The sequence below is a fragment of the Candoia aspera genome, chromosome 1 (assembly GCF_035149785.1).
Source record: "Candoia aspera isolate rCanAsp1 chromosome 1, rCanAsp1.hap2, whole genome shotgun sequence".
Taxonomy (NCBI): domain Eukaryota; kingdom Metazoa; phylum Chordata; class Lepidosauria; order Squamata; family Boidae; genus Candoia; species Candoia aspera.
The window spans coordinates 233041738-233066769 of NC_086153.1; the positions used below are offsets into that span (position 1 = coordinate 233041738).

At 40.1% G+C, this 25032-nt stretch overlaps 2 protein-coding genes across 2 annotated transcripts; one reads left to right on the forward strand and one right to left on the reverse strand.

The window, feature by feature from the left end:
* PRPF19 (pre-mRNA processing factor 19) lies at nucleotides 1-14398 on the reverse strand. Its single transcript, XM_063289166.1, has 16 exons — nucleotides 14205-14398; nucleotides 10087-10236; nucleotides 9113-9189; nucleotides 8380-8521; nucleotides 8205-8278; nucleotides 8057-8119; nucleotides 7629-7670; nucleotides 7415-7489; nucleotides 3817-3892; nucleotides 3448-3557; nucleotides 3116-3271; nucleotides 2815-2884; nucleotides 2575-2660; nucleotides 1336-1506; nucleotides 630-735; nucleotides 1-460 (listed from the first exon to the last, which is right to left on the reverse strand). Exons 1-16 carry the CDS (start codon nucleotides 14221-14223, stop codon nucleotides 363-365), a joined length of 1515 nt encoding a protein of 504 aa, XP_063145236.1. The 5' UTR covers nucleotides 14224-14398; the 3' UTR covers nucleotides 1-362.
* A 1024-nt stretch (nucleotides 14399-15422) lies between these two features.
* On the forward strand, nucleotides 15423-24317 carry TMEM109 (transmembrane protein 109). Its single transcript, XM_063289167.1, has 4 exons — nucleotides 15423-15665; nucleotides 16987-17255; nucleotides 18772-18874; nucleotides 23101-24317. The coding sequence occupies exons 2-4, from the start codon at nucleotides 17019-17021 to the stop codon at nucleotides 23520-23522; spliced, it is 762 nt and encodes a 253-aa protein (XP_063145237.1). The 5' UTR covers nucleotides 15423-15665; nucleotides 16987-17018; the 3' UTR covers nucleotides 23523-24317.
* The last annotated feature ends 715 nt before the right edge of the window (nucleotides 24318-25032 follow it).

The following is a 25032-nucleotide window of genomic DNA, read 5'->3' on the forward strand; positions in this document are numbered from 1 at the left end:
TTATAGTTGAATATTCTTTTTTAATGAAACTAGAGAGCAGCATACAAAAAACTGCACATCTCCCCATCCCTTTCTTCATCCTCATCCCTGCCACTATCCCTACTAGATAGGCAGCAGAGGATGGGTTTTGACTCAATATTGTTACAATCACAGCACAGATCAAGCTGGAAAAACAAATACAGAAAGGAAAACAAATCCATTTGGTACAGGGGGCAACTTTCCATGCTACAGAAAACTGACATAAAAAGCTATAATGTACCCTATTTTTCATCCCCCACCCACCCAACACCCCATGTTTACCCCATATTTTTTCACTACAGCAAAGAATAAGATCCACCTCCTTCACATCCTGGAAACAGAAGCTACAGGCTGTAGAATTTCAGGCTTCTGTCCATGCCTGTGGAAGCAAGGAACTTAGCATGGTGCCCAAAGGCTACTCCTGTTGTCAGCCCACTATGCTCTGTAGAAAGAAGACAGGAAGTCAGACAAGAATTTTTTCACTGTATGTTTCTCACTTCAAAAAAACAAACAGCAGCAGAAACAGCCCAAGTACAGATGCAAAAGACAGTGCAAAACCCAGTATAGTACAGTGCCTCTAGAGAATGATACCAAAGCCAACAATCTCATACCTGTGAAGTGGAGAACTTCTGTCCATTGCTTACAGATGAACACTTGGACATCAGTACCACCCAGGGCCAGATAGGTACCACTCTGATCGAAGATGAGAGACTTCACCTAAAGAGGAAAGGCACTGAAAATAAGCTTCTAGAACCAAAGCATGATATATTCATATAGTTTGGGTCTGGGATCTCTCTGAGACCATCTACTTTGATTAGAATCTGTCCACCCAATAAGAACAAGCAGAGAGAGCATGCTGTGGATTCCCCCCTTTAAAAGAAATGGGATCCCTGAAATGACCTTCTCTGCTATGGCTACTATCTGAAACAGTCCGCCTCCCAAAGTCAGGATGGTGCCTTCCCTATTAATATTCAGGAAGGCAGTTGAAATACTGCCCTTCTGCAGAGCCTTTGCAGCATAAATGTTAGGCTACGTCACGACTGAACCAGCCAGTGGTTGTATGGGAAGCGTTGACTGTATTTGTTATGGTTTGGATTGTTTTTGAACTGTACTACAACCAAAGTCTATAGTGTGAGGCAGCACACAAGTCAAAAGAAAGCAGGTTCTCATATAGATGCAACAAGCTTCATCCCACCCCAGTGAAGAGATTCCAAAGCTTTGAAAGCAGGAAGAACTGTGTCAGAAGAGATTTCAGTGGCTATTCTAAAATAAAGACGGGTCAAAAATATAGACCTGACAAAATAAGACTAGGCACACCTCAAAGTTATTATCCAGCTGCAGTGTCTTGAAATTCTTCAGCTTACGAAGGTCCCAGAGTTTGACTGAGGAGTCATCCGCAGCAGTGGCCAAGTAGTAGCCATTCTCGGAGAAGGCAATGCTGGTAATAGGACCAGAGTGTCCAGGGAAGTTTGCTACGTTAGTCCGTTCCTGAGGAAGGCAAGTCAGTTAGTGCTATTAGAACAGTGTAGTACCCTCCAAAATAATGCAGCTTGTGTCTTTTCACTGCCTTCACCATGAACAGAAATGTTAGGTTTCATTCTTCATTCAATAATATTCCTGTATGACGTTTTGAGTTCAGCTCAACATAGCATTAAAAGCAATACCTAGGAGAATAGATACTTCACAGACCAGGTTCCAAGAGAGAATTAAAAACGCTTTGAAAGAAGAAAAAAGTGAGCCTTTAGTACATCAACAAAGTGCTTCCATGTGCTTTAGCTGACACATCATGACAACTAAAAAAATGGTTTTTCCTTTAAAAACTGATATGCCACGTTTCAAAGCAAAAGTTTTCCCAGAACAGTTTACATAACCACTTAGATTATATCTCAAAACTTTTTATTGAAAACAATAGTAAATATATATAAACATAATTGTTGCAAGTATCTTTTGATGCAGAACGGTGATTATAGCTCCTGAAGGTAGGGCTTGTTTGGAGCCATCTCCATCTTTGAATCTGCCTCTTCTCAGGAGGAGGAACATTTGACATAGCCCTCGTTCTTCTTCTCCCCCAATGAAGAAGCCAAACAGAGTTCCACTTTCTTGTAATATTAACATGAGAACTGTCTATTTAATGGTATATAACAGGACCATGCCTACTTATTCACAAGAGCATTAACCAACAATCTACATAGTCAGTTTGTATTTCAATTCATTGAGATTAATTATTGGAGTGTTCCAAACAGTATGCATTGCAAGGCTTCAGAACATAAAGTACCTTTGAGATAAAATATAATGCTGAACTTGAAGCAGCAGATAATCATACTTTGCAGAATGTATTAGTAGACTTCTGGGCTATTCTAAATCTCCAAGCACTAGATAGGATACAGATAGTATCTCTTGCGTATTCCCTGTTCACCTTGCTGTCATTTCTCATTCAAAACCTCTAAAAGGATAAGGATACTTTAGAATATGCACGGCCAGTGTCAGCAAATCCTTAATAATCAGGCTTGCCAAGTAAGACTTTCCTACCCTGTCATATTACAAGCCAATCCTTACCTTTAAATCCCAGATCTTAATCTGGGAGTCCATTGTTCCTGTCCCAAAAATAAGACCATCAGGATGGAACTGAGCACAGGTGAGAGCTGCAGGAAAAGAATACTGGATCATCATGCAGCTGAGAAAAGCTCCAACCAGCTTCCTCCCTCCCATATATCCAACACTTTCAATTGCAGACTTCACGCACTCAAGCACATCTCACAGAATACTAAATTCAGATTCTAAATGCAAAATCCATACCACAGCCAGAAGTCTCATCTGTGACCTTGGTGAGAACACGGCCAGTCTGGATGTCAGAGAAAGCCCAATACTATAAAAAGCAAATGTTGAAGTTTTGTATAAGCAGTTGGTTCCAGAAGATCACGTTGTTTACAGTTATGTTGAATTCCTGTTTTTTAAAATCTGATCTATAATTTTATTTTTAATTGTGATGTAAAACTGTTTTATTGCTATTTTATCTGTTATGGAGACATTGGAAAAATATTTTTAAAAGCAGGATATAAATAGGTGGGCTAAAAGATACCTCTGGATTCACTCTCACCTGGTCATCAGAAGAGCTCAGAAGATAATCACCAGTTGCATGAAGACTCAGCCCTGTGACAGCACTCTCATGAGCTCGCACAACCTGCACACAGGAAGTGCCAGGGACTGACCAAATCCGGATAGTGGCATCTGGAGATGCTGAGAACACCAGTTCCTGGAGGGCAAAGAGAAGTCATGTCCTCAAATATTAGTTCTGTAAGACTATGTGTAAACCTGATTCACCCAATAAATGTATGAGAGAACCTCAAGAGAGAGCACACGGTTGCCCATGGTGGTATAAATATAATCAGCATGAAGTTCTCTTGCTTGCGGAAAATCTAGAGCCCTTACCTGGGATGGGTGGAACACTACGCTGGTGACCTTCTTTGTGTGACCTTTCAGAGTCGCCAGGATCTGTTCTGAGCTCTTGTCAAAGACAACGACATTTTTATCAGCCCCACCTGCAAACAAGAGAAAACTGAGAAACCTGAGCAGCTCAGCAAGAGGATCTATTAACAGAAAGCATCCTTCAGTGGTTGTCTTAAAAGAGATATTAGTGGTGTAATATTACAATAATATTACAATTGTAGCCTCACGGAAACAGACTTCAGGAATAGGAAATATGGGTTCTAAGCTACTGCCCTTTCAAATATAAGCATGGAGCAAAAACAAAAAAACAGCACTCTGGGGGAAAAAAAGGAGGCAGAAGCCTTAACATACCTGTGAGGATCCTGTTGGTGTCAGAAGGACACAGGTCAAGAGCAAGGATGCCAGGGATACTGGCACTGTGTAATCCCTGTTTAACAACATGAAGTACTGGAATTAGCATTCCACACCCTCTCATTTTATTCACTGACTAGCAGGCAACATAGGAGGAAGCTTTTACAAAAGCTAGGGGTGCGCGCATGCGTGTGTGTGTGTGTAGTCCATATTTTTGTTTGTTGATGCTCCTAAAAACTAAGCAGTTTTTATCGTGGCAAGAATCTGGGGTAAATGTCCCACTGCAGGGTTGCAACATTAGCAGAAAAAGCAAAAAGGGAATCCAGTATCAATAACAAGGCAAAATAATTGCCCAGTATAATGAAATAGGGGAAGCAAGATTGAAATTACAAGCAAGAAAATAACAGTAATATGTGGAGTCCTTGGTGCTCTCTGAGCCTTGTTGTTTTCTTGCAGACGTTTCATTGCCAGACTAGGCAACATCTTCAGTGCAAAGAGGGAGTTTGATGGAGTAATCCCTGTTTAACAACATGAAGTACTGGAATTAGCATTCCACAAACTCCCTCTTTGCACTGAAGATGGCATCACCGTAGCACATAAACCAACTAAAACTCTCCAAAACATATTAAGCAACCCAAAAGACCCAAAAGCCCAAGAAGAAAAAACAGGAGTTATTTACAACATACAATGCAAAGACCGTAACAGTCACTATGCAGGACAGACAGGCAGAAGACTAGTAGAGCGCATCCACGAACACCAGCTAGCAGTCAGAAGACACGATGAGAACTCCTTAATCTCACAACACATGGAGAGACTCAACCATACTTTCAACTGGGAAACTGTGAGCATCCTAAACCAAGCCAAATCCAAAACGCCAGAGAATTCCTGGAAGCCTGGCACCCAGACCAAGCAGCCATCAACAGACACATAGAGGTAAACAACATTTACATACCATTCAAAAGGGACAATAGAAAAGCCAAAAGACCAGGAGACTCCCTTGCCAGCAATCAACACCCAGATATGCAAAAAGCAACACTAGGATTAACACCAGATGAACCATCAAACAGCACAATACTCCCGAATCAAGGAACTATTAACTCAGGCAATCAACCAAGCAGCAAACAACAGCCCAATCAAAGAACTCCCAAGGAGAGAACAACACCCCCACCAACACAAGCAGGGCAAGCCACGGTATATAAACTGAGAGCAAGGCCCACTCCCTCTTTGCACTGAAGATGTTGCCTAGTCTGGCAATGAAACATCTGCAAGAAAACAACAAGGCTCAGAGAGCACCAAGGACTCCACAGTTCAACCTGAGCTACAAGTATTTGCTTTGATTGATAACAATAATATGTCACTGGATTTTGGTAGTAAAGACCAAGATGTACTGCTATGTTGGGGATGCAGAGGAAGCATGAGCATACTAAGAATTCTGTATTTTTGAAGCTGGCAAAAGGCCCAAGAGTATATAATCTCTCAGACGATTCCAGAGCACAGCAATATCTAAAATGTAGAGAATGGTTATTGATTTAGATGGGCTCCCATCAGGCTGCAAGGAGGAAATCAATCAGCATTCTTAAGGAAATTTAGGAATCTTCTGGATTCTTAGGATAATCTGCTCAATCAATCATATATTTACCACATGTGATTCTTGACTTCTGGTGGGGACATGGTGGACTGAACAGCTGCACCTGTGGGCTCAGCAGGCAGAACTGACAATGCGGCAGTTTTTCAGGCTCAGGCAGGTTTTTCCTGAAGCCCAGGAGTGTTTTTCCGGAAAAGGAAAACACCTTGAATCATCCCACCTGTCCTCCGGACACCTGCTTGCAGTCAGAAGATCGCAAACAGTGTTCACACTCGACTGGTAAGAGCTAGGAGGATGGAACATCACCATTTCCAAGCTGTGTGGTAGCCTTAAAGGGACACTAAGACCAGCCACCCCATTTCTAAATCACCCAGTTTGTATTTCTTTTAAGTACATGTACCCTAAGACAGGCTTTCTACAGCAAGGAAAAGTGGTGCTTATCTCTTGGTGCTTATTTTTACTTTTGGGATCAATTTTTTTAAAAATCCTTTTAAAGTTTTGGACTTTGTTTTCCATCCAAATATTAAGGAGGATTGGGAGTAAATAATTGTCTCCCTGTTATTAATTTTGTACTAAATTTGAAGATATTAGCATTTTCCTACATGTTGAATCAGCTGTTTTGAACTTTTAGTTTTCTGCTTCTACTTTCCCTGGGGAATTGTCTGCATATCTCAGTTTCGCTTATGTAAACACATTCCGGAATTCTTTCATATCTTTGACTTTCGCTGGTTAAGATCCTAGGGGGTGCCATAATCTACTACTTGAGACATGGAGGATTTTAAACAGACTTTCTCTGACTTCCAACAAGATTTTAAACAGATCTGATTCCTACCAAGTTTTTATGCAAGGCATTCAGGACATTGTGGAAAATATGACGTTGAAAATGTGTAATCTGGTTGGGGATGTCATGGATGAAACTGAGGAATTTAAGAGTGACCGAATGTCTATTCTAAGAATGAGATCAGGATTTCTGTTGAAATGCCGGATGAAGATTGGAGTCAAGTTGAAGAAATTAGAGGGAGATATCGAGTTGCAAGCTATACGTGAAATTGGTCTTCTGATGGAACGCCATGGAAGAGAAGGGGTTATTATGTATGGGAGGCTTCCTGAAGAGAGGTCAGAGTTTTTGAGGGGGGGCAGTTGGGCTGTCCGATTTTTTTTTTAAGAAAAAAGCACTATGCGCATTGTGGGGATATGTAAACACTCTAGTTTATTTTGAAGTGGGATAAGGGTTTAAGAATATTTATCTGGATTGCTTTTAGGGTTTGGCTAATTTCATTTATCTTTAACGATTTGGATTAAAATTATTAAGGTATAATAAAAAATAATGAATGTCTGGTTTGGGATTTAATATGATTATGATTAAAATTGTTGTATTATCAAGTACAATGGCAGACAATTTATATGTCTTTTAGTCTGATCTTTATTATAGTAGTCAGGAATGTATAGAATAGTAGTAGGAAGGAAATAATTAAATGTTATCTTTGGGGGTGGAAGTTGATTAGGAGATTTATATATTTTTTTTTCTTTTAATATAAGGGGAGGGAGCAACTAAGGGATTGATTATGGAAAATTGTTGTATATCCTTAGATATAAGAGTAGAACCAGTTTGGTCCAGTGGTTAAGGCAACAGGCTAGAAACCAGGAGTCTGTGAGTTCTAGTCCCGCCTTGGGCATGAAAGCCAGCTGGGTGACTTTGGGCCAGTCACTCTCTCTCAGCCCAACCCACCTCACAGGGTTGTTGTTGTGGGGAAAATAGGAGGAGGAAGGAGTATTTGGTATGTTCACCGCCTTGAGTTATTTATAAAAATAATAAAGGCAGGATATAAAATAAATAAAATAAATCCTTGCTGTTAAAAGTTGGAAGTCACCTCTTTTTGTAATTTTGAAAATTTTTCTCTTGTGTTCCTACACTTTTTTAGTTTTTTAGTTTTTTCTTTGTAGTTTTTTTTCTGTAGCTTTTATCTTTGCTTGAAACTTAATAAAATTCTTATTAAAAAATCATATATTTACCACATGTGAAGCCACCTGCCGGTATCTACTAAGTTCTTCTGGTTTCACCAGCTCCTCTGGCACAGTCTTCCCTCTCTACCATAAGAAGAAAACAAAATTCATCAACCAGAAACAAAGAATTGGATCTTTCGGTTCTTCTCCTAACAGAATTTCTATGCACATCCCAGAATCACCCCAGATTCCCCAGTCCAGTTTAGTAAAAAAGGGCACTTGCCTTTTTACGCTCCGTGGTCAGCACTGTGGCTTTGTCTTGAAGCTACAAGATAGAAAAGCATTAGAAAAATTAGGGTCCAGTATGGCATAATAGTGTGTCAAGAGGCAGGAGGTAGTATCAGACATTGCAGCTTTAATAAAACTTTAACACAAAAAGTTTGTGTTTCAAGCATAAAATGTTAACCATCTTTTGAGAATGAAATGGACTGCTTCAAACATTTTCAAAGGGTTCCAAAATCCCTATAACAGGCAATTTCGTGCCTGAAATTGGATGTTTTGCAAATTGGGGACTCATAGTGGTTCAGAGCAAAACTTTTTGCACATCCCTACTACAGAAGTGGCACAATCATTTCCACAAACTTAACAGCTCAGGTAGATGTATTATAACTGTTTATCTGTAGCAAGTCCTGAGCCCAAAATATTTCTTACTTTCTGGATAATCTCTGGGGTCATTCCTGCCAACTCTCCTAGATCCATTGGTTCACCAGCACCCTGAAAAAAAAGAGCAAATACAGCATTTTAGTCCAGAGGAAGAAGATACAGTATGAACAGAATTATGAAATTATGTGGAACTTACCACAGCATTAGGTTGTGAAGAGGGTACAGCTTGGGGAACAATGAGGCCAGCCTGGGGTTTCAGAGTTGCCAAAGCTGTGAAGAAAGAGATGATTTGGCAAGTTTAACATAGTTGGCATAATGGGGTCTCTTCTTGGGCACCATCATCAAAGACAAATAAACCTTCTGAGCTTTACCTTCTCTTGCAGCAGTGACCTCTTTGGTGAGACGGGCAATGACACGGCAGGCAGCATCGTGTTGATAGAGTGCATGAGAAAGTTCCTGGCGGGTAGTCTGAAGCTGCTGGCGCAGAGTGAAACTGTGCAGCATGACCGCATCCTGAAGGAAGTAATTTAGTACATTAATATTGTACATAAAGATAGCCAAGCATGATGGCTTAGTGAGTAACTGTGAACACACGGTATGACAATACGTGCAACCCATCAATTTCTGCCTTGATCTTCCCACTCTTGTGAACAGGAAAAACAAGGTGAAAATGGATCGTTTTTCATGCCAGTTGAAACCAGCGTATCAATTTTCACGAATCCTGTTTTCTATAAGGACAAAATCTAATTGCAGATACTACATGAGTTGCAGAACTAAAGCAAGATTAAATAGAGACTTGCTCACAATAAAGTAAGAATTCTGGATTACTATATGAAAATACAGGTTGAAGAAGCCTGTGATTTCACCAAACACTGGAGGAGTTTCTTGGACATTTAGCCAGAGCAGCCAGTCTGCTGATTTTTCTGTTCTTTTCCTATTCCAATCCAACAAATTCTTACTTGCTTCTATTCTAAAAAGGACAGAAAGCTCTTCACATCTGAAACAAGGGAGGAATAACCTATGATACAGACAGGATAATTTTAGTGCCATAATCCCAATGAATATAACTCCAACACCTAATATGGAAAAAATATATATATTTACCCATTCATCTTGTAGTGCCTTCAGAATAGCTGGAATGCTAGTAGCAGAAGGAGGCTTAGGCCGAATTGGGTGGGCAACTGTGAATGCAATATATACAAACATTAAGTATAGAGAACCCCCAATATTTACCCTCACAAGCCTTTAAACCATGGCTAGGAAATTTTTGTCAACTTTAATTTTAGTTAATTATTTTTTGGCTTTTTTGGGGGGTAGTAATAAATCCCCTCATGTTCCAACTTTTTTCTTTATCAACAGAACATATTATGGCACTAACACTTTTCAGCAACCTAGCTCCATTTACAGAAGAATACTGTAGTTTTTTGTGGGGAGGATAAACAGAAGGAAAGGAAAGCAAGTGCTCAGATGGACCGAATGGAGGTTGGGGAAGCAGCAGAGAAGGAAGGAAACTGAGCAAGGAGACAATAAGGAGGTAGAGGACAAAGAAAGGAGGAGGTAAGCCGCTGGGGGTGGGGTTGAAGACCGTGGATCACACTGGAAAAGCCAAGAGGCTGCACTTCATGCCTTGCCATTTTAAAATCCAGGGAGCCCTGAAAAAAGTTGCAGACGGTGCATCTGTCTGATAAAAGTCTGACCATAGCTCTTAAAGTAATTAAAGATGGATACCCATGTTCAGACAAACTAGATGGAAAGAGCAACATGGAGATAATGGATGAAGTACAAAGTGAGAAAATACGAACACAAACATAGGTGGGACTTCTGACTAGGGAGAAGTGCTGGATGCACATTTCAGTCAAGATTTATGCATGTAGTTCTGCTTTGAAATACTAGTTGTTCTGAATGCATCTGTTGAGCAATCCTGTCTTTAATTTTACCTGGCCCTGATGTTTTGGAATCACTTCACATCTTTCTATCAGCTAACAAACATTTTCAAGAGTTCCATACAAGGTCGTAAGAGATGAGTCAGATCAGACATTCTGCATTCAACAAACTCTAATTCTCCTGATCTTCCTTACCTTTGATATCTATCAGCTGTTCTTCAGACAGTGGCTGGTTGTTCACTGGATCAGTCCCATTCTCTGCAATATACTTTTCAATCAGTCTTCGCTCATAAACATGGTTTGAGACTGGAGACACACAAGGATGCTCTGGTACCTCATTAGAAACTGCAAGAAAAAGGTGAAGGTAAGAAAAGAATTTCCTGGATTAGGTAATTTACAAACAAGAGGATCAATCTTGACAGACATGTCCTCTATCAAATAATATTAATAAGCAACTTACTATTCTTATTTAAAATATGAATAATACAATGTAACAAACTGTGCTATTTTATAACCAATTTGCAATGAACACACATTCGAAAAAGCTTTCAACCAGACAAAATAAAATACCTATAAAAAGCTGTGCTTAAAGACTTCTGAATGCCTATTAAACAAAGACTTGTTGTGTATAATATACTACAAGTAAATAATGTTTATTATGGCCAAAATACACGAATAGCAAAGTGCAGATATAATTAAAAGTTTGGCATAAAACAGTTTAACAGGTAAAATAAGTTGACAGTATTACATAAAACATTTTAAAACATTTAAAACCTCAAAAAATCTTATTAATTTATTAATAAAGACCATGTTTTTCTAGTCAAAATTAAAAATTTTGGCTGTCACCACCGTAATTTTAGAAATTTTATCTGACAGTAAAATTTTAACATATTAAAAAATATATCTTCCTAGCCTCATATTTAAAATATGTGAGATTATATCCTGCCAAAAATTCTTGCAAAAATCACAGTGCAGTAAAATATGATCCACAGTTTCAAGGCCAGTACATTTACAGGGACAACATCTTTGAGAGATGGGAATCTTGACCAGTAAAGCTGCTGGAATAAGGGAATCAGATGTTTAGAAATCCGTCCCAAGGCAATATTCTGGATGCAACATAGCTGAAGTCCCCAAGTGTTGTTCAAAGCTTGAACACCTTACATTTGCAGGTGGGATATAATTAAAATATGTTACTATTATCAAACAGGACACTCTGAAAAATGGCACAGTTTGTGCATTAACTTCAGTTATGCAAATGCATTTCTGGCTACTACTGAAGTCTAGACATCCATATTCAGGTCTGAATCCAGGATTACATGGAAACTGCAAACCTGAAGAGCATAATCCTATTTAACATAGATTGAATGCCTAATGCTCAATCTATATTTTGACTGATCAGGAACATCTTTGTTTTGTGTTGATTAAGCCTCAATGAATAGCAAGATTCTTTTGATTTCACTGGAAAGAAGAGACAGGATTTGGTGTCACCGGTACATTGGTGGCACTGGTTCCCCAAATTCCAGATGTCAGTAGTTTGATGCATATGTTAAATAGCATGGCGGACAAGCTGGGATGCTGAGGAAAGCCATAAAGCTATGCTGAAGGTACCAAACAGGAGTCTAAATCCAGACGCATCATAGAACAGTGACCAACTTCCATCCAAACAAAGCTCTTTTGACAGATACTAGTACTGAAAGTCATCAAGAGAATATATATGAGCACATTCCCCCCAACCTAGTTCTTAACATAAAGAATGAAGGTAACTAAAATCAAGTCCCTTATTAGGCCCAAAATGGATCTAGTTTATTGATATATTCCAGAAATCCGAAGAGCTTTATGTAGATATTTTCCCCTTTGTGGAAAGTCTAAGATTAAATGGAAGACATGGAAGTTTTAAACTAGATTAGTGATGGGGAATGAAACAAACAGTATGTATTTCAGGCTAAAGAATCTAAATAAAAAACTGACATCTATTTTATGTCCAATAATGTGCCAATGAATCTTTAAATGGGGTTATGAAAACCTTAAAAACATTAGTTCATTTTTATGTGTTCAATGTCTGCAGCTTCTCCTAGTTTTATTTTTAGGCTACAGTATAGATTTTCCCCTTACCAAAAAATGTGTTCTGTAAACCAAATACAACTTCTGGCTTTGGGTATAAAGATATATAGAAATAACAGCAGGACCTTCAACATTTACCTTCACAAGATGGTTACAATCAGTTAACATTTAACTAGAATATCAAGTCCAAAAAGAAGACAAGTAAAATGTTGTTGATTTAATAATATCTAAAAAAACCTACTGTTGGAAATATATGTCATCTATGCAAACGAGACTCACAAACATTTCTTAAAGCCTTAAGATGCAAATGCAATGTATGCCCATATCACTGAATCTGTAATTTATATAATTATAAATACAGTCAAATAAACTGAGAATATAACCGGAAGAAAAATGTACAAACTTTCAGTTTAACAGGTTAAAGAAAAAACTTCAAAAAGAAACTAAGGGATGAAATGTGAGAGACAAATGCTAATTTATTCTCTGAAGAAATAAAATGAACTGATATTGAATGTGGGATACCTGGTTGATAGCAGTTATTTGTGAAAAAGATCTCAGGACTTAGTTAATCATAAGCTAAATATGAGCAAGCAAATATGTAGTTGCCAAAAAACTGAATGCAGGGTTAGACTGTTTTGATGGTAGTTTCAAATTAGTTCTATTACATTCTGATTCAGCCAGACCTCAAATACTGTGTCCATTTCTGGGCCCCAACTCTTACTAAAGATTCGAAGTAAACGGCACAGGTACACAGAAGGGCAACAAGGAAATCAGAGGACTGGAAATGCTTATGAGAGACTGAAGGAATTAGATATGTTTAGCTCTGAGGGAAAAAATGACTGAAGGGAATAAGATAATACTGTTCAAGTACCTGAAGTGATTTAATACAGAAGAGTATGTTAACCGCCTTGAGTTATTTAGAAAAATAATAAAGGCGGGATAGAAAATTAAAAAAAAAAATCTGATGCCCATCATTCTAAAATGCAGGACACTGAATAATGGTCTTAAATTACAGAAAGGCAGATTCTAGTTGAGCAGATGAACAGTGGAACTAATTACCTAGAGAGATACTGGCTCTTTTTCACTGGATGGGTACTAGCTGGGGCTGATTAGTGATTTGTTATGGCTACTTTAATTTGCATTCCTGCACTGAGCAGGTGGTTAGCCTTGATGGCCTCAATAGCTACTTCCAATGCTATGTGGACTTAGCATGTGTACAGTTCATCATAACTGAACTCAGCTACTGCTTCTAGCAGACCCCATTATTTACAAACAATCTGATCAATTCAAAAGAACTCCATAGAGATATACAGTTAAGAAGTATAAGCCTTATCTTCACCTGGTATACTGTTCAAAGACCAAGCACAAGACTCTTTTTATAATAAGATAGTAAAATTCTAAAGTTGAATGGAAATTCAAAATTTAGAATAATTGATTATCAAATACAATACCATCAAGAGAATATTGAAGCCAATGCAGTCTTGCCCACAAATGTAAGTCTATAAGTACTATGCTTCAAGATATGTTATTAAAAAGGTATTTTTAATGGAAACACACTTGGGGTAAAATAACTCCAATAAAATCCCTGTATTAGATTCAAAATGCTAGAGTTTAAATGACATTAAGAAAGCTAATCAAAAACTAATGTTTACTCAAAGTGAAGAAAAACATACATCAGATCATGAGTTCCATGGCTTATCAGACATGTTTAGAATCATGGAACTGGAAGGGACCATTTAGACCATGGAGTTCAACCCTGTGTCCATGCTAGAATCCAATTCAAAGCATAAGTGACAGAAAGCTGTTCAGTATCTGCTTGAACGAATCTAGTGAAGGGAGCCCACCTATATCTCAATAGGTAATTGGTTCTCCTGTCAAGCTGTTATTACTGTGAGGAAGTTTTTTTTTTCCCTAATTTTTAAACGTAATCTTGAATTCGTTATTTGGTGTCCTGCCTTCTGGAGTGCGAGAGAAAAGGCCTTGGCTTTCTTTTCTGTGACAGCCTCTCAGGTCATACCTGCCTGCTTGCAGTACAGGACAGTGATCGTAATTCTATCTTACTGATTGTAAAGATTATAAAAAGATTACAGTCCCTCAGATACATCACTATTCGAAATTGTCATATAAATACTAATGCTGCTGCTGTTCAAAGAGGAACCCCTCTCTCGAGCCTTCCGTCTCCCCCATGTGAGGCCGTGGCTGCGCGCAGGCGAGAGGAAGAACGAGAGCGAAGGAGAAAGCGGATCACTCACTGGAGCATATGAGGGACATGGCGCGAACCTCCTCGGTATAATCCTTATGGCTGCTTCCGGGCCACGAGACCGAGGAGAAAGATTCCGCTTCCGGTAGTCCGGTTCTGCTTTTTTAAACTCTATCACACGCCAGGCCACGGATCGAGCGGGAACCTCCAGCACCGGCCGGAAACGGAATTCCCTCCACTTACTCATGCACTTCAAAGGCACAACCCCGCCGCATGGCCTAACGGTCCGGCGAAGACAACCTACTTCCGGATCCGGAGGACCCTGGAGGAGCGATAAACTACCATTCCCAGCATGCACTTGTCGGGCATGACGTGATTGTTGTTTATTCGTTCAGTCGCTTCCGACTCTTCGTGACTTCATGAACCAGTCCACGCCAGAGGTTCTTGTCGGTCGTCAACACCCGCAGCTCTGGAAATATAGTTAAAAAATAGATTTATTCAGCGTTAGTAACGGAATGGAAACAATGGAGGATGCAAAAAAAAAATTAGCATACCTACCTGATGTATCTGTTCAGACTTAGAAAGCAGCAATAAGAAAATACTTTTCACATGAACTTAAGCTGACTTCGAAAGACTTGGAAACTTACCCTTCGCGATGTTTTGTTACTGAGTAAATACGATTATACTGAGCCAAGTTGTCCATGCTTACAACAAATTCTCGATTCCTCGATTGTTTTTTTATGGAGAACTCTCCTCGGCTCAGGAGAGAGAGGCCGACGGGTGCAGTGAAAATCCAGAGACTGGCTGTGGCAGAAGTCTAAAAACTGAAGCGCGCCAGCAAGCCCAATTCTTAGGTAGAAAATGCCATAAATAGTTTAATATTTATACGGAAAGGAGACAACAATATTTCGGAGACTGACAACGGAATCTTTTTCAACTTTCATCACCGCCATGGGTTGATTATCCTTAGGAACAGTTTAGGAGAGAAGTCTTTTATTGTTGTGAGGGTATAGAGTGCATAGTTTAGTTTTTATGTTTCTCTTTTTTTTTTTTATTTACTACAGATGCTTTATGCTACTTCAATCATTCCGATACCATGGACTATTATAATCGTCACAATCAAATACAATATTCATATAATAATAAAAGGAACCATCATATACCGAATAAAATAATCACAAGCTATTGACTCGTAGAACCCGCTACCCACCCCTCGGGCAAGTTTTCACTTTCTATATCAAGAGGAAAGGCAGTCCATAGGAAAAGGGTTCCCGCAGGTAAGCGTAAGAGAGATTGCCTATATTATATTTATATCTTCCAAAATAAACAATTAAAGGAGTACAATTCTGAGCATGCTCCTGGCTAGGATTTAAAGCGCCTTCCTACGCTCCTTGGACTGCATTTCCCAGAAGTAGCTGGACTTTTTGAATTTCCCCCGAGGGAGAGGGGAAAAAAAAATTGTGCCTGCAGTTGGAGCTGTCATTCCGCTCCTTTTCTTCGGGCTCGGGACAAGGTTAAGCATTCACTCAACTTTACTCCGCGTTGTTGTCAAGCCCCAAAATTGCGGATCGCCTCGCAATTCCCTCCTGCGCGGAATCTTCCATTAAAGCAACTCACCTGAAGTTTTAGGATGGAGGAGCAGCTGCACGCCTTCACACAACCTGGTGTGATAGTGGCGACCTTTTGTCACGCGCTCCCCGAGAAGACTGTTGAGGAAAATTTCGTGCCGATAGTGGTTAAGCCGAGAGATGGACTTAGAAAAAGTTTCAGTTCTTGTTCAACTTGTTGGAAAAACGGTGGCGGTGGAAATGGCGTGCATTATACACACGGGTCCTGAGATTGCTTATGTTTCTTACATTTCTGGAGACAAGCTGTGTGGCAGACCTACCAAGAGTGTAAATTAGATGAATTTGGCTTGTAACTGTCTCCTTGTTTTGACTAGTATTTTTCAAATAAACGTGCCTTAGGTAGTTTGCCTACGGTAGGTATTTGTAGAGCTCTAGCAAGCAGATTTTAGACTTCTGAGATCTGGTTCCTTTTCTGGGAGAATCTGGAAAGTCTGGCTACTGAGGCTTGAAGCAAAGCAAGGATTTGTTTGGGGGAACATTGGTTGCAGAGTGGGTTTCTTCTGAGCTGAACCATGGAATTTCTTGTGAATACCAGAACCAAACTTTTACATCCTTTCCATTCTTAATTTTCTATCAAGCATGTGTGTGGTTTTTTGGGGGTGGGGGTAGATGCTGTAATTATGGAGCAGTAGAAAATGAAAATGCAAGCAGCATTTGCATTTATCACCAGTTATGCAATTTCACCTTCTAAGCAAGAAGTAGTAGCCTATATTATCTACACCTTAGTTACACCATACTGGCTATTGTAAAGCACTCTGTGGAACTAATCTTGAAAAATAGCTGGAAGTTCCAGTTGGTGTAAACAGTTGCAACTTGGTTGCTGTCTAGTGTTATGATACCTATACTGAATGATTGTGGCTAGTGGCTGATTGGTTACTGGGCACAGTTGAAGGCATTAATTTTTAACCTCTAAGCAGCGTAGGACCTAACTATCCAAAGCATCTCCTGTTACAAACCTGTCTGGGTATGAAGATCTGGATCTTCCCATTTTAAGCACTATCACCTTAAGTATATATTTGAGGAAAAAAGGGTATAAATTAAGTAAATAATTACTGATAATAAAAAATATGCCTGCGATTTCTTGGTAAAACTGCATTTAATTCCAGATAAGCTAGAATTTGTTGTTCAATATCCACAGTGTGACAGGTTCTTCCCATGGAGAGAAATATACCTTAAGGAATCTGCTCTTTTGAATTATACTTGCAGAAAGGCTAGGTGTGAAGACAAGAATTGGAAAGATGACCAGAGGAAAACTTACCTTATGGAGTTGCTGCAAGATGATGCTCACCTCATCCTTGGGCATCATTGTGTTGCTCTCTCTCATACACGTGTGTGTATCCAGTGCCCAATACCACCAGAGTTCATTTTGGCAAAAGAAGTGTGTGGAACCTGACTTTTTATCCGAAGTGACTCATACTGTAAGGAAGACACTGGAGAATTTGATTGGCAAACAGAACTTTCTGATGCTGAATGAGGTATGATAGAAGTGCTGTCCTTGTTTTTATGTATGTGTGGAAAATAAGTAACAAAGGCATACCTATGAACTGAGTGACAGAGTTTGGGAAAACATACAGTTATATAGTTTTTCCAGGGAATTATCCAGAGATAGAATATTCAGTCATGCTGTATAAACAAATAAAAACTTTATCTATGGAACGCTAGCAGATAACCTTCCTTTTGATTTTCTAGTTTTCTCAGTTTTTCATAGGAAGAAATATTCCAGCATACTATTTCCCCCTCCCGCTCCCCCTCCCCCTCCCGCTCCCCCTCCCATTTCTTTGAAGTGTTTTCCCCCCGTATTTCCTTTACAAGTGTCCATCAACTCTTCAGAACACATTTTGAGGGTGCATAGCACTCTGGAAGTGGAAGACAAATCTCCCTCTCTCCATCTTACTGCTAGAAGCCTTTTTATCTATCCATCCATTTATGGTGCCTTTGAGTCAGTCTTCACCCCTGGCAACTATCTGGACAAGTCCCTTCAGTTTTCTTGGGAAGATTCCAGAAGTGGTTTCTTCTATATTCAAAGGGATTCTAAATAGCAGATGAAAGAAAGTATAAATTGATTGTTTTTCCTTGCATGAATAATGGTTTTAAATCCTATAAATTTAGGTTATAATATAAACCATTTTCTTAATAAAGTCAAGTTTAAATCTTTGGTTTTTTTAAAGAACATACTCAGCTAAGTTTTAAAACCTCAGACTCCTGATGATGCTAACATACATTTCCAATTCAGTATAAGCTATTCCAAACTTCAGAAATAATGTCATTGCTGGTGATCCCATTTTGTGTGAATTGCATGAAAAGATTTTCCCATAATCTTAAGAGTGGTATCACAAAAGCCTCTTGGCTTCCCTGACCCTGCCACGTTGAAAATGAAATGGAGTTTGCAGGAGAGAAACCAATGCAGATGGAGCTCTATGGGAGCAAGGTCCCAATTTTACAGAAGCCTCTGAGTGTGGAGGTTTGTACTTGCAGTCATTCCTCTTTCACAGACACTTTCAGTGCATAGATGGGGGGAGGATGAGACTGGAGGTGAAGGCATTACTTTGCAAATAAACGTGTGAAGGAGGTTCATACCTATTCTAAGTATGCTGCCGAGGACAGAAGGCTCATCCTGGAAAAGTTTACTTCTATTTCATTGTCCAATGACTCTGATATTTTTAGTCACTATATCTTCAAATCTGCTACTATATCAGCCAGACAGCTCTTAGTAGTGTATAATTCCTAACTCTTCTTACAGTTGGGAGTGCAGGTGCTTTTATGCTTTCCATTTGATTTACAGTTTTAGTCAGCAGTTAAATCTGCATCTTATTATGGCTCGATTTAATCCCCGCTCATTTCAGCACTGGAGGGAGCTACAGTCATACCATCTGTTGTGTAGCCCAGGTGAAAAACTATATCCTTTATGGAAAATTGACTTGTATTTTAAGATTTGATAAGAATATGTAATAATAAGGAGAGGAATTATCTGTGTGTCTGGTCTCCTTGCAGAACATCTCTTCCCTGTTTTGGTTGGTTTCCTCTGGAATCTCATCAGCCTTACTTGTCGTGGCTCAAATTGCAGAGCAGTTTCTTACATCCTTTGGAATGGCTGGTAAGTGACCAGGTTATTGGGATAGTGGGGGGAAAAGATGCAAGCAAACAGAAGAGGCTAAGTATCAGAGGACACAGTCCTTTTCTTACTTAGTTACCCTTTAATGTTTTGTGGGGTTGTCTTCCAAGTAAGCAAAGGAAGGATTGCAATATTAAATGTTTGCCTAAACTGGGTCACTATTGAGCGGGAATCAGCATGTCAGAGCCTGAATAAGCATGTAAAGAAGAGCCCTGCTTGGTTGCAGCAAAGGCCAGTTTGGTTCCTAGTTTTTTTAAATCTTGGACTAGCAATATAGCATGGCTATTGTTGTTCATATTCATTCAGGAGGTTATCTCATTAGTCTATCCAAAGAGGTGAAGCTGAACTCCTGGTGATCAGGCCCACCCATGTGGTTTTCTTGGTGACAAGGTGGAAGCTGCTCTTCATGAGCTTCTTTTGAGATACTACTCATCCTCCTGATAGCCTTCCCTCCAACAGTTTGATCCTGGGTAGTTTTCTGAGATAAACCAAAGCTGAGGCACTTAACTCTTCTACTAAATATACCTAAATCATAAGCCATTTTGGAGAGCTTTTGGTGTGGCCCAGCCACACCACTGCGAAATCCTATACCTCTCTCTGACTGCCAAATTTTTCTGCCTTTCTACTAAGCTGGGAGAAGGAAAAGCTTTTTTTTTTTTTCTCCCTGTTGTCTTCCTTGCTGCCATCATTATTCTTTTCTTTTGGCAGATGTATTGTACTGCCAACCAGTTGTATGGTTGAGAATGTTACATTGGTGTCTTTTTGCCTGCAGCACAAGTGCACTTTGTCCTAAGTCTTTGGGGGGTGGGGGGTGTTTTCCAATATGAAAGGTCCACTGGGTTCAGCTGAGTCAGTTTCCAAGTACAGGGTGCTCAGTGTGCAGTCTTATGTCTCTTTCCCAAACTGCATTTTTTAAGAGAGTGCCAAGATATGTATGTATCTAAGAATATATTTAAATATGGACGTTTCTATTGCACAAGCAATACTTCTACCCAGATGAGCGAAATCAAAGGTAACTTTGCTGACATTTCTATATCCTAGAAAAGGCATAGTTTTGGACTGTTACAAATGAGCACAGTTGCTCATAATTTGATGCTTTTTGGCTCTTCCTTTCCTCAGGAATAACAAAGCACACCCAGGTATCTTCATCCATGATTTGCTTAGCCTTACATCAGAGTTATGGTCCGTGATTTGTTGCTCCATAACAAGCCCGAGTCTGAAGTTAAGAACAAACTTTGGCTTCCTATTCTCATGTACTAGCAGACCTTAGATTTATGTTACAGTTGAGATTTTGTTATGAGGTTAGGTTTATAATATACTTGTATTGGAATTAGGTCAAGTTAGAGTTTGGGTTCATTAAGTTTTTTTGGTTAAAATTAGTGCCAGGATAAGTGTCTGAAAGCACTGTTTTGATGTAGTCTTAGATTTAGATTACAGTTGAGTATTTTTTAGAGGCTCAGAGTACAGTATATATTTGCATTGGAGTTATGGTGAACTTGGGGTTTGGGGTAATTGATGTTTAAGGTTACATCTAGAGTCAGTGTTAGTTTAAGGGCCACAGTTAGGGTTAGCATTTTTATGGTTAGCAGTAATCTTAGCATTCCTCATCAAGTCCTGCTATGTTGCCCCTTTGTGGTGGTGGGAGAATGTTTCTGGGAGGGATGAGCAAAAAACACTGGGAGTATAAACCAGGTGTATATTCTCCCAGGAGGGTCACCCAATGCATGAAGGTCATGCCAGCTGCCCAGGCTATCCAGGGGATTTCAATGTCCTGAATGAGGAGTCTGGAGGCTGGGACTGGATGGGGAGGAACAGACTCACAATCCTGACAAGACCAAGTCGCCTTGGTTTCGGATGGGGTTGCACTTTCACATTAAAGACCGCTGTGCAACCTGGGGATTGTCCCAAACTTAAAGCTGGGAGTTGGGCACCCTCTAAATCCAAATAAATAAGCAGACACCTATATTGGGATGTTGCTGGAGGCAGATGGAAACTTTAGTGACAACAACGAAGGTGTAATTCCATATTACAGTATGTAGGAGAAGGCAATAGTAATTCATTCCTGTATTTTAACAAGGAATCACATGGATAGGTAATATAAAGTGATTGATAATATAGTGCTGGAAGATGGGCTCCTCAGGCTGGATGCCACTCAACATGCTAATGAGGAACAGCACACAGAAATTGGTTATATTTTTGGGGACAAGAAGGGAAAGAGTTCCGTTACAACAGCAAAGGGGCTGACTGAAACAGATTGTGAACTGCTCATGTGCAAGTTTCAAGTCAAGCTAAAGTGGAAGAACAAAGTCAACTTGTTTCTATGATGTGTTCTTGAATGTAAACTCATCATTTTCAAGGAGAACATCAGGAATCTCTTTGAAGTCCTGGACCTCATTGATAGGGAACCAGAGAAGCTGTGGAATGAAATAAAGTAAGTTGTTGGGGTAAGTGTGAAAAGAAGCTGCGGAAGACCAAAAAGCAGAAGAAATCAAACTGAATGTCAAAACAGTGGAAATTGACAAGAGACAAGAAGTCAAAGCCAAGAAGGACAATACTGTATCTCAGAACAAACTTAGCAAAGCATTTCAGAGAGCTGTTAGAAGATACAAAAATCAGTATTACAACAACATCTGTGAAGAGATTAAATATGGATATAGACATGCAAAAACAAGGCAAGTCTTGATCTCTAAACTCAGAAGGAGGTTCCAACCATTAACTGGTATACTTACTGTGCCATTAGTTTTAACTATAGTCCTTGATGATTCAGAACTCTAATCTTAACACTAGCTTAATCTTACCCCTAATGGAAATGTGTGCTGTAAAACACAGAACAATACTGCTAATGTAGGCTTAAACTCAACCCTGACAATATTGAGTTACTATGGCCATTTGGAACCTCTGGGCTGGGGATGTTTCATCTTTAATCTGAATGGGATTACACTTTTTTCTTTTGGGACTGGTGTGCAAGTTGGGGGTCTTCCTGGACTCTCAGCTCCTGCTCAAGGAGCAAGTAGAAACCATGGCTAAGAAAGCCTTTGCACAAATCCATCTTGTGTGCCAATTGCATCCTTAACTGGACCAGGAGTTGCTTCAGGCAGTCATTCATAATTTGGTTACCTCACATACGAACTACTGCAATGTATTCTACATGGGGCTGCTCTTGGAAACTATTTGGAAGTTGCAGCTGGTTCAGAATGTGGTAGCCCAGGCAATTATGGGCATATCTTACCAAGCCTGTGTAACACCTTTCTTCCTTGAACTGCACTGGTTGCCAGTAGGCTTCAGGATACGATTCAAGGTGCTGGTGATAAACCCTCCAAGGCATAGTGTCTAGTTATCTAGAGACCATCTGTCTTTGGTGACTTCTGCCCAGCCTTTGTGATTGGACAGAGTTGGCATGCTGAAGATCCCATCCATTAAGCAGTGTCATCTGATGGGACCTAGGAAGTGTACTTTCTCTGTTGCAGCACTGCCCCCCCACCCCCCAAGATTTATCTGGCTCCCACCCTGGCCATGTTCAGAAGAGCTCTAAAAACGTGGTTCTTTTTCCAGGCTTTTGTTTAGAGTAGGAGGTGGGTCCTGTGTGCTTGATTGCCTTTTAATGGTTGTTTGTCTTCCAATGTTTAAAAGTGTATTGTACAATTATTTTTACTGTATGCCACCCAGATATGTGGTAGAACTGTAACCCCCATTAAGTTTCAAAAATAAATTCACATAAATCTAAGACTTGTTCAGACATGAGGTTAATCACACCATGGACTGAAATTTCCTTGGGTGTTTAAGTGACAATGCTGAGAGGGAAGCCAACAGATGCCCCACCCTCCTTGTTCACAATGAGCCAAAATCTTCAGAATCAACACAAAGCTTAATGGGCAGACAAAGACGTGCTCTCATAAAATGTGCCAAAGCGCCCACCAGCCTCTCTGTGCATACTGGAATTAAGCCACACCATGAGGTAAGAAAGGAGGAGCTTGTTTGAGCTGTCATGCTTACACACGAGTGAGTGAGTGCAGTTCTTCTTTGAAAGAGAGTAGATAGCTAGTAGGCATGTTTCTTTCCTGCATATGATAACACTTCTTCCCAACCTACCATAGATGTAGACCATCCTGGCTGAAACTTGTCTTAATTTACCTGGGGGTGCCATGTGGGAAAGGCTGGTATAGTTCTATGCTGGACTGAATATATTGCTTTTTTCTTTTGTGTTTCAGGAGATGAATTAACTCAGTTTCTGAAGCTGAGCCCTGATGAGGTGCAGATGCTGCTGCTCTGGAGCCTGGCTGCCCTGATCAGCTATTGGGTGCTCTCGCTGCTCTTGAGTCTGTTGCTCGCTATTTTGAGCCGCATCATGTGGGGCCTCAAGTGTGTTCTCTTCGGATGCTGCTTTGTATTTGTTGTGTTTACTGTGTCTGACCTTTCAGTACAGGTTTCGCTTCTGTTGGCCTTGCTCACTATTTATGTCTTGCTGGGTTGGCTGTGTGCGTCCCATCGCTCTGGCGCAGAGCTGGAAGCTAGATTGTACAGGTTGGAGCGCCAACTGGAGAAACTGCAGCACCAGCAGAGGCAGAATCCCAGACACCCGAAAGAATACGTTTCAGGCAGGGGGCTTACCATGTTTACACATCTTCCCTAAGATGCAACTACGTTTCCCCTTTTCTTTATCCCTTACATGACTTCTTTTCAGGCTGTGGATGTGCCTGGGTATCTTTTTACCCAGTACTATTTAGGAGCATGGAAGTCCTCCCTAAGAAGATGATTGCACCTGACATCCTATTGCTTCTCAGCTGGTAGTAACATGTTGAAAATCTCCTCTACTTTTGTCTTCAGTTATTTTCCATGCCGCTTTTTAGACCCCGTCTTCCCCAGTTTTTCATTTGACTCGTGGCAGCCTGTTTGCTTCTTTAAAGGCAATGGGCCTGCTAATGAAAAATGCTGATTTCTTAAAAGCAAAGGATTTCATGTCTGGGGATAAGAGAACGGGAATTTGCACAGTTCACACAGGGGTCCTTGGGCATGACTATCCCATCCCAAGCTAGCATGCTTGTATTTATAAAGCTCAGTGCCTTTGTGAAAGTTAAGAATGATTGCTGTGTTTGTGATGATCCTCACAGCAGATCAGGACCTTGTGCATGTTGAAGTTGTTTTAATACTCTCATGCCAAAGATGCCTTTTAAAAGCAAGGTTTCACCATTTTCTTATGCATGCCACTTCTATGTGAGAAAATTTAAAGAGGGTTATGACAAGTGGTATTCACCTGCTGACCCGAATAGAGCTAAGCCATAGGCAAGCAACCAAGGGAATGTACACAGGCCTTCCCTCCAGACTGAATTTATGCTGCAAGCAAGCGGAACCATAAATCCAGACTCAAGACTTCTTTGTTTGGGAACAGAGGCCTGTTGCTTTGTGCTGTTAGTTGCATATTGTTTGCCGATATATAGATATATATAGGCAAACAATATGTGACTAACAGCACAAAGCAACAGGCCTCTGTTTTTTTTTATATACACACACACACACACACACACTCCAATTTTAAATGAATATTTTGTTACCTTTTTCCAAATAAAGCCTATCAAATTGCATCCCCTTGGCTTTGGCTGCTTTTTCAGGTTATCTTTTTCTTTGTTGTTTATTCGTTTAGTCGCTTCCGACTCTTCGTGACTTCATGGACCAGCCCACGCCAGAGCTTCCTGTCGGTCGTCAACACCCCCAGCTCCCCCAGGGACGAGTCCGTCACCTCTAGAATATCATCCATCCATCTTGCCCTTGGTCGGCCCCTCTTCCTTTTGCCTTCCACTCTCCCTAGCATCAGCATCTTCTCCAGGGTGTCCTGTCTTCTCATTATGTGGCCAAAGTATTTCAGTTTTGCCTTTAATATCATTCCCTCAAGTGAGCAGTCTGGCTTTATTTCCTGGAGGATGGACTGGTTGGATCTTCTTGCAGTCCAAGGCACTCTCAGAATTTTCCTCCACCACCACAGTTCAAAAGCATCGATCTTCCTTCGCTCAGCCTTCCTTATGGTCCAGCTCTCGCAGCCATATGTTACTACAGGGAACACCATTGCTTTAACTATGCGGGCCTTTGTTGTCAGTGTGATGTCTCTGCTCTTAACTATTTTATCGAGATTTGTCATTGCTCTTCTT

Excerpts from the sequence above, each read along its gene's own strand:
- PRPF19 (XM_063289166.1), bottom strand. Across the intron at positions 1,507-2,574 it reads TTAAGATCTGGGATTTAAAG|GAACGGACTAACGTAGCAAA; the intron begins GTAAGGATTGGC and ends TGCCTTCCTCAG. Across the intron at positions 461-629 it reads AGAAGTTCTCCACTTCACAG|AGCATAGTGGGCTGACAACA; the intron begins GTATGAGATTGT and ends TTCTTTCTACAG.
- TMEM109 (XM_063289167.1), top strand. The coding sequence starts at position 17,019 with ATGACCAGAGGAAAACTTACCTTATGGAGTTGCTGCAAGATGATGCTC. Across the intron at positions 17,256-18,771 it reads ACTTTCTGATGCTGAATGAG|AACATCTCTTCCCTGTTTTG; the intron begins GTATGATAGAAG and ends GTCTCCTTGCAG. Across the intron at positions 18,875-23,100 it reads TACATCCTTTGGAATGGCTG|GAGATGAATTAACTCAGTTT; the intron begins GTAAGTGACCAG and ends TTTGTGTTTCAG.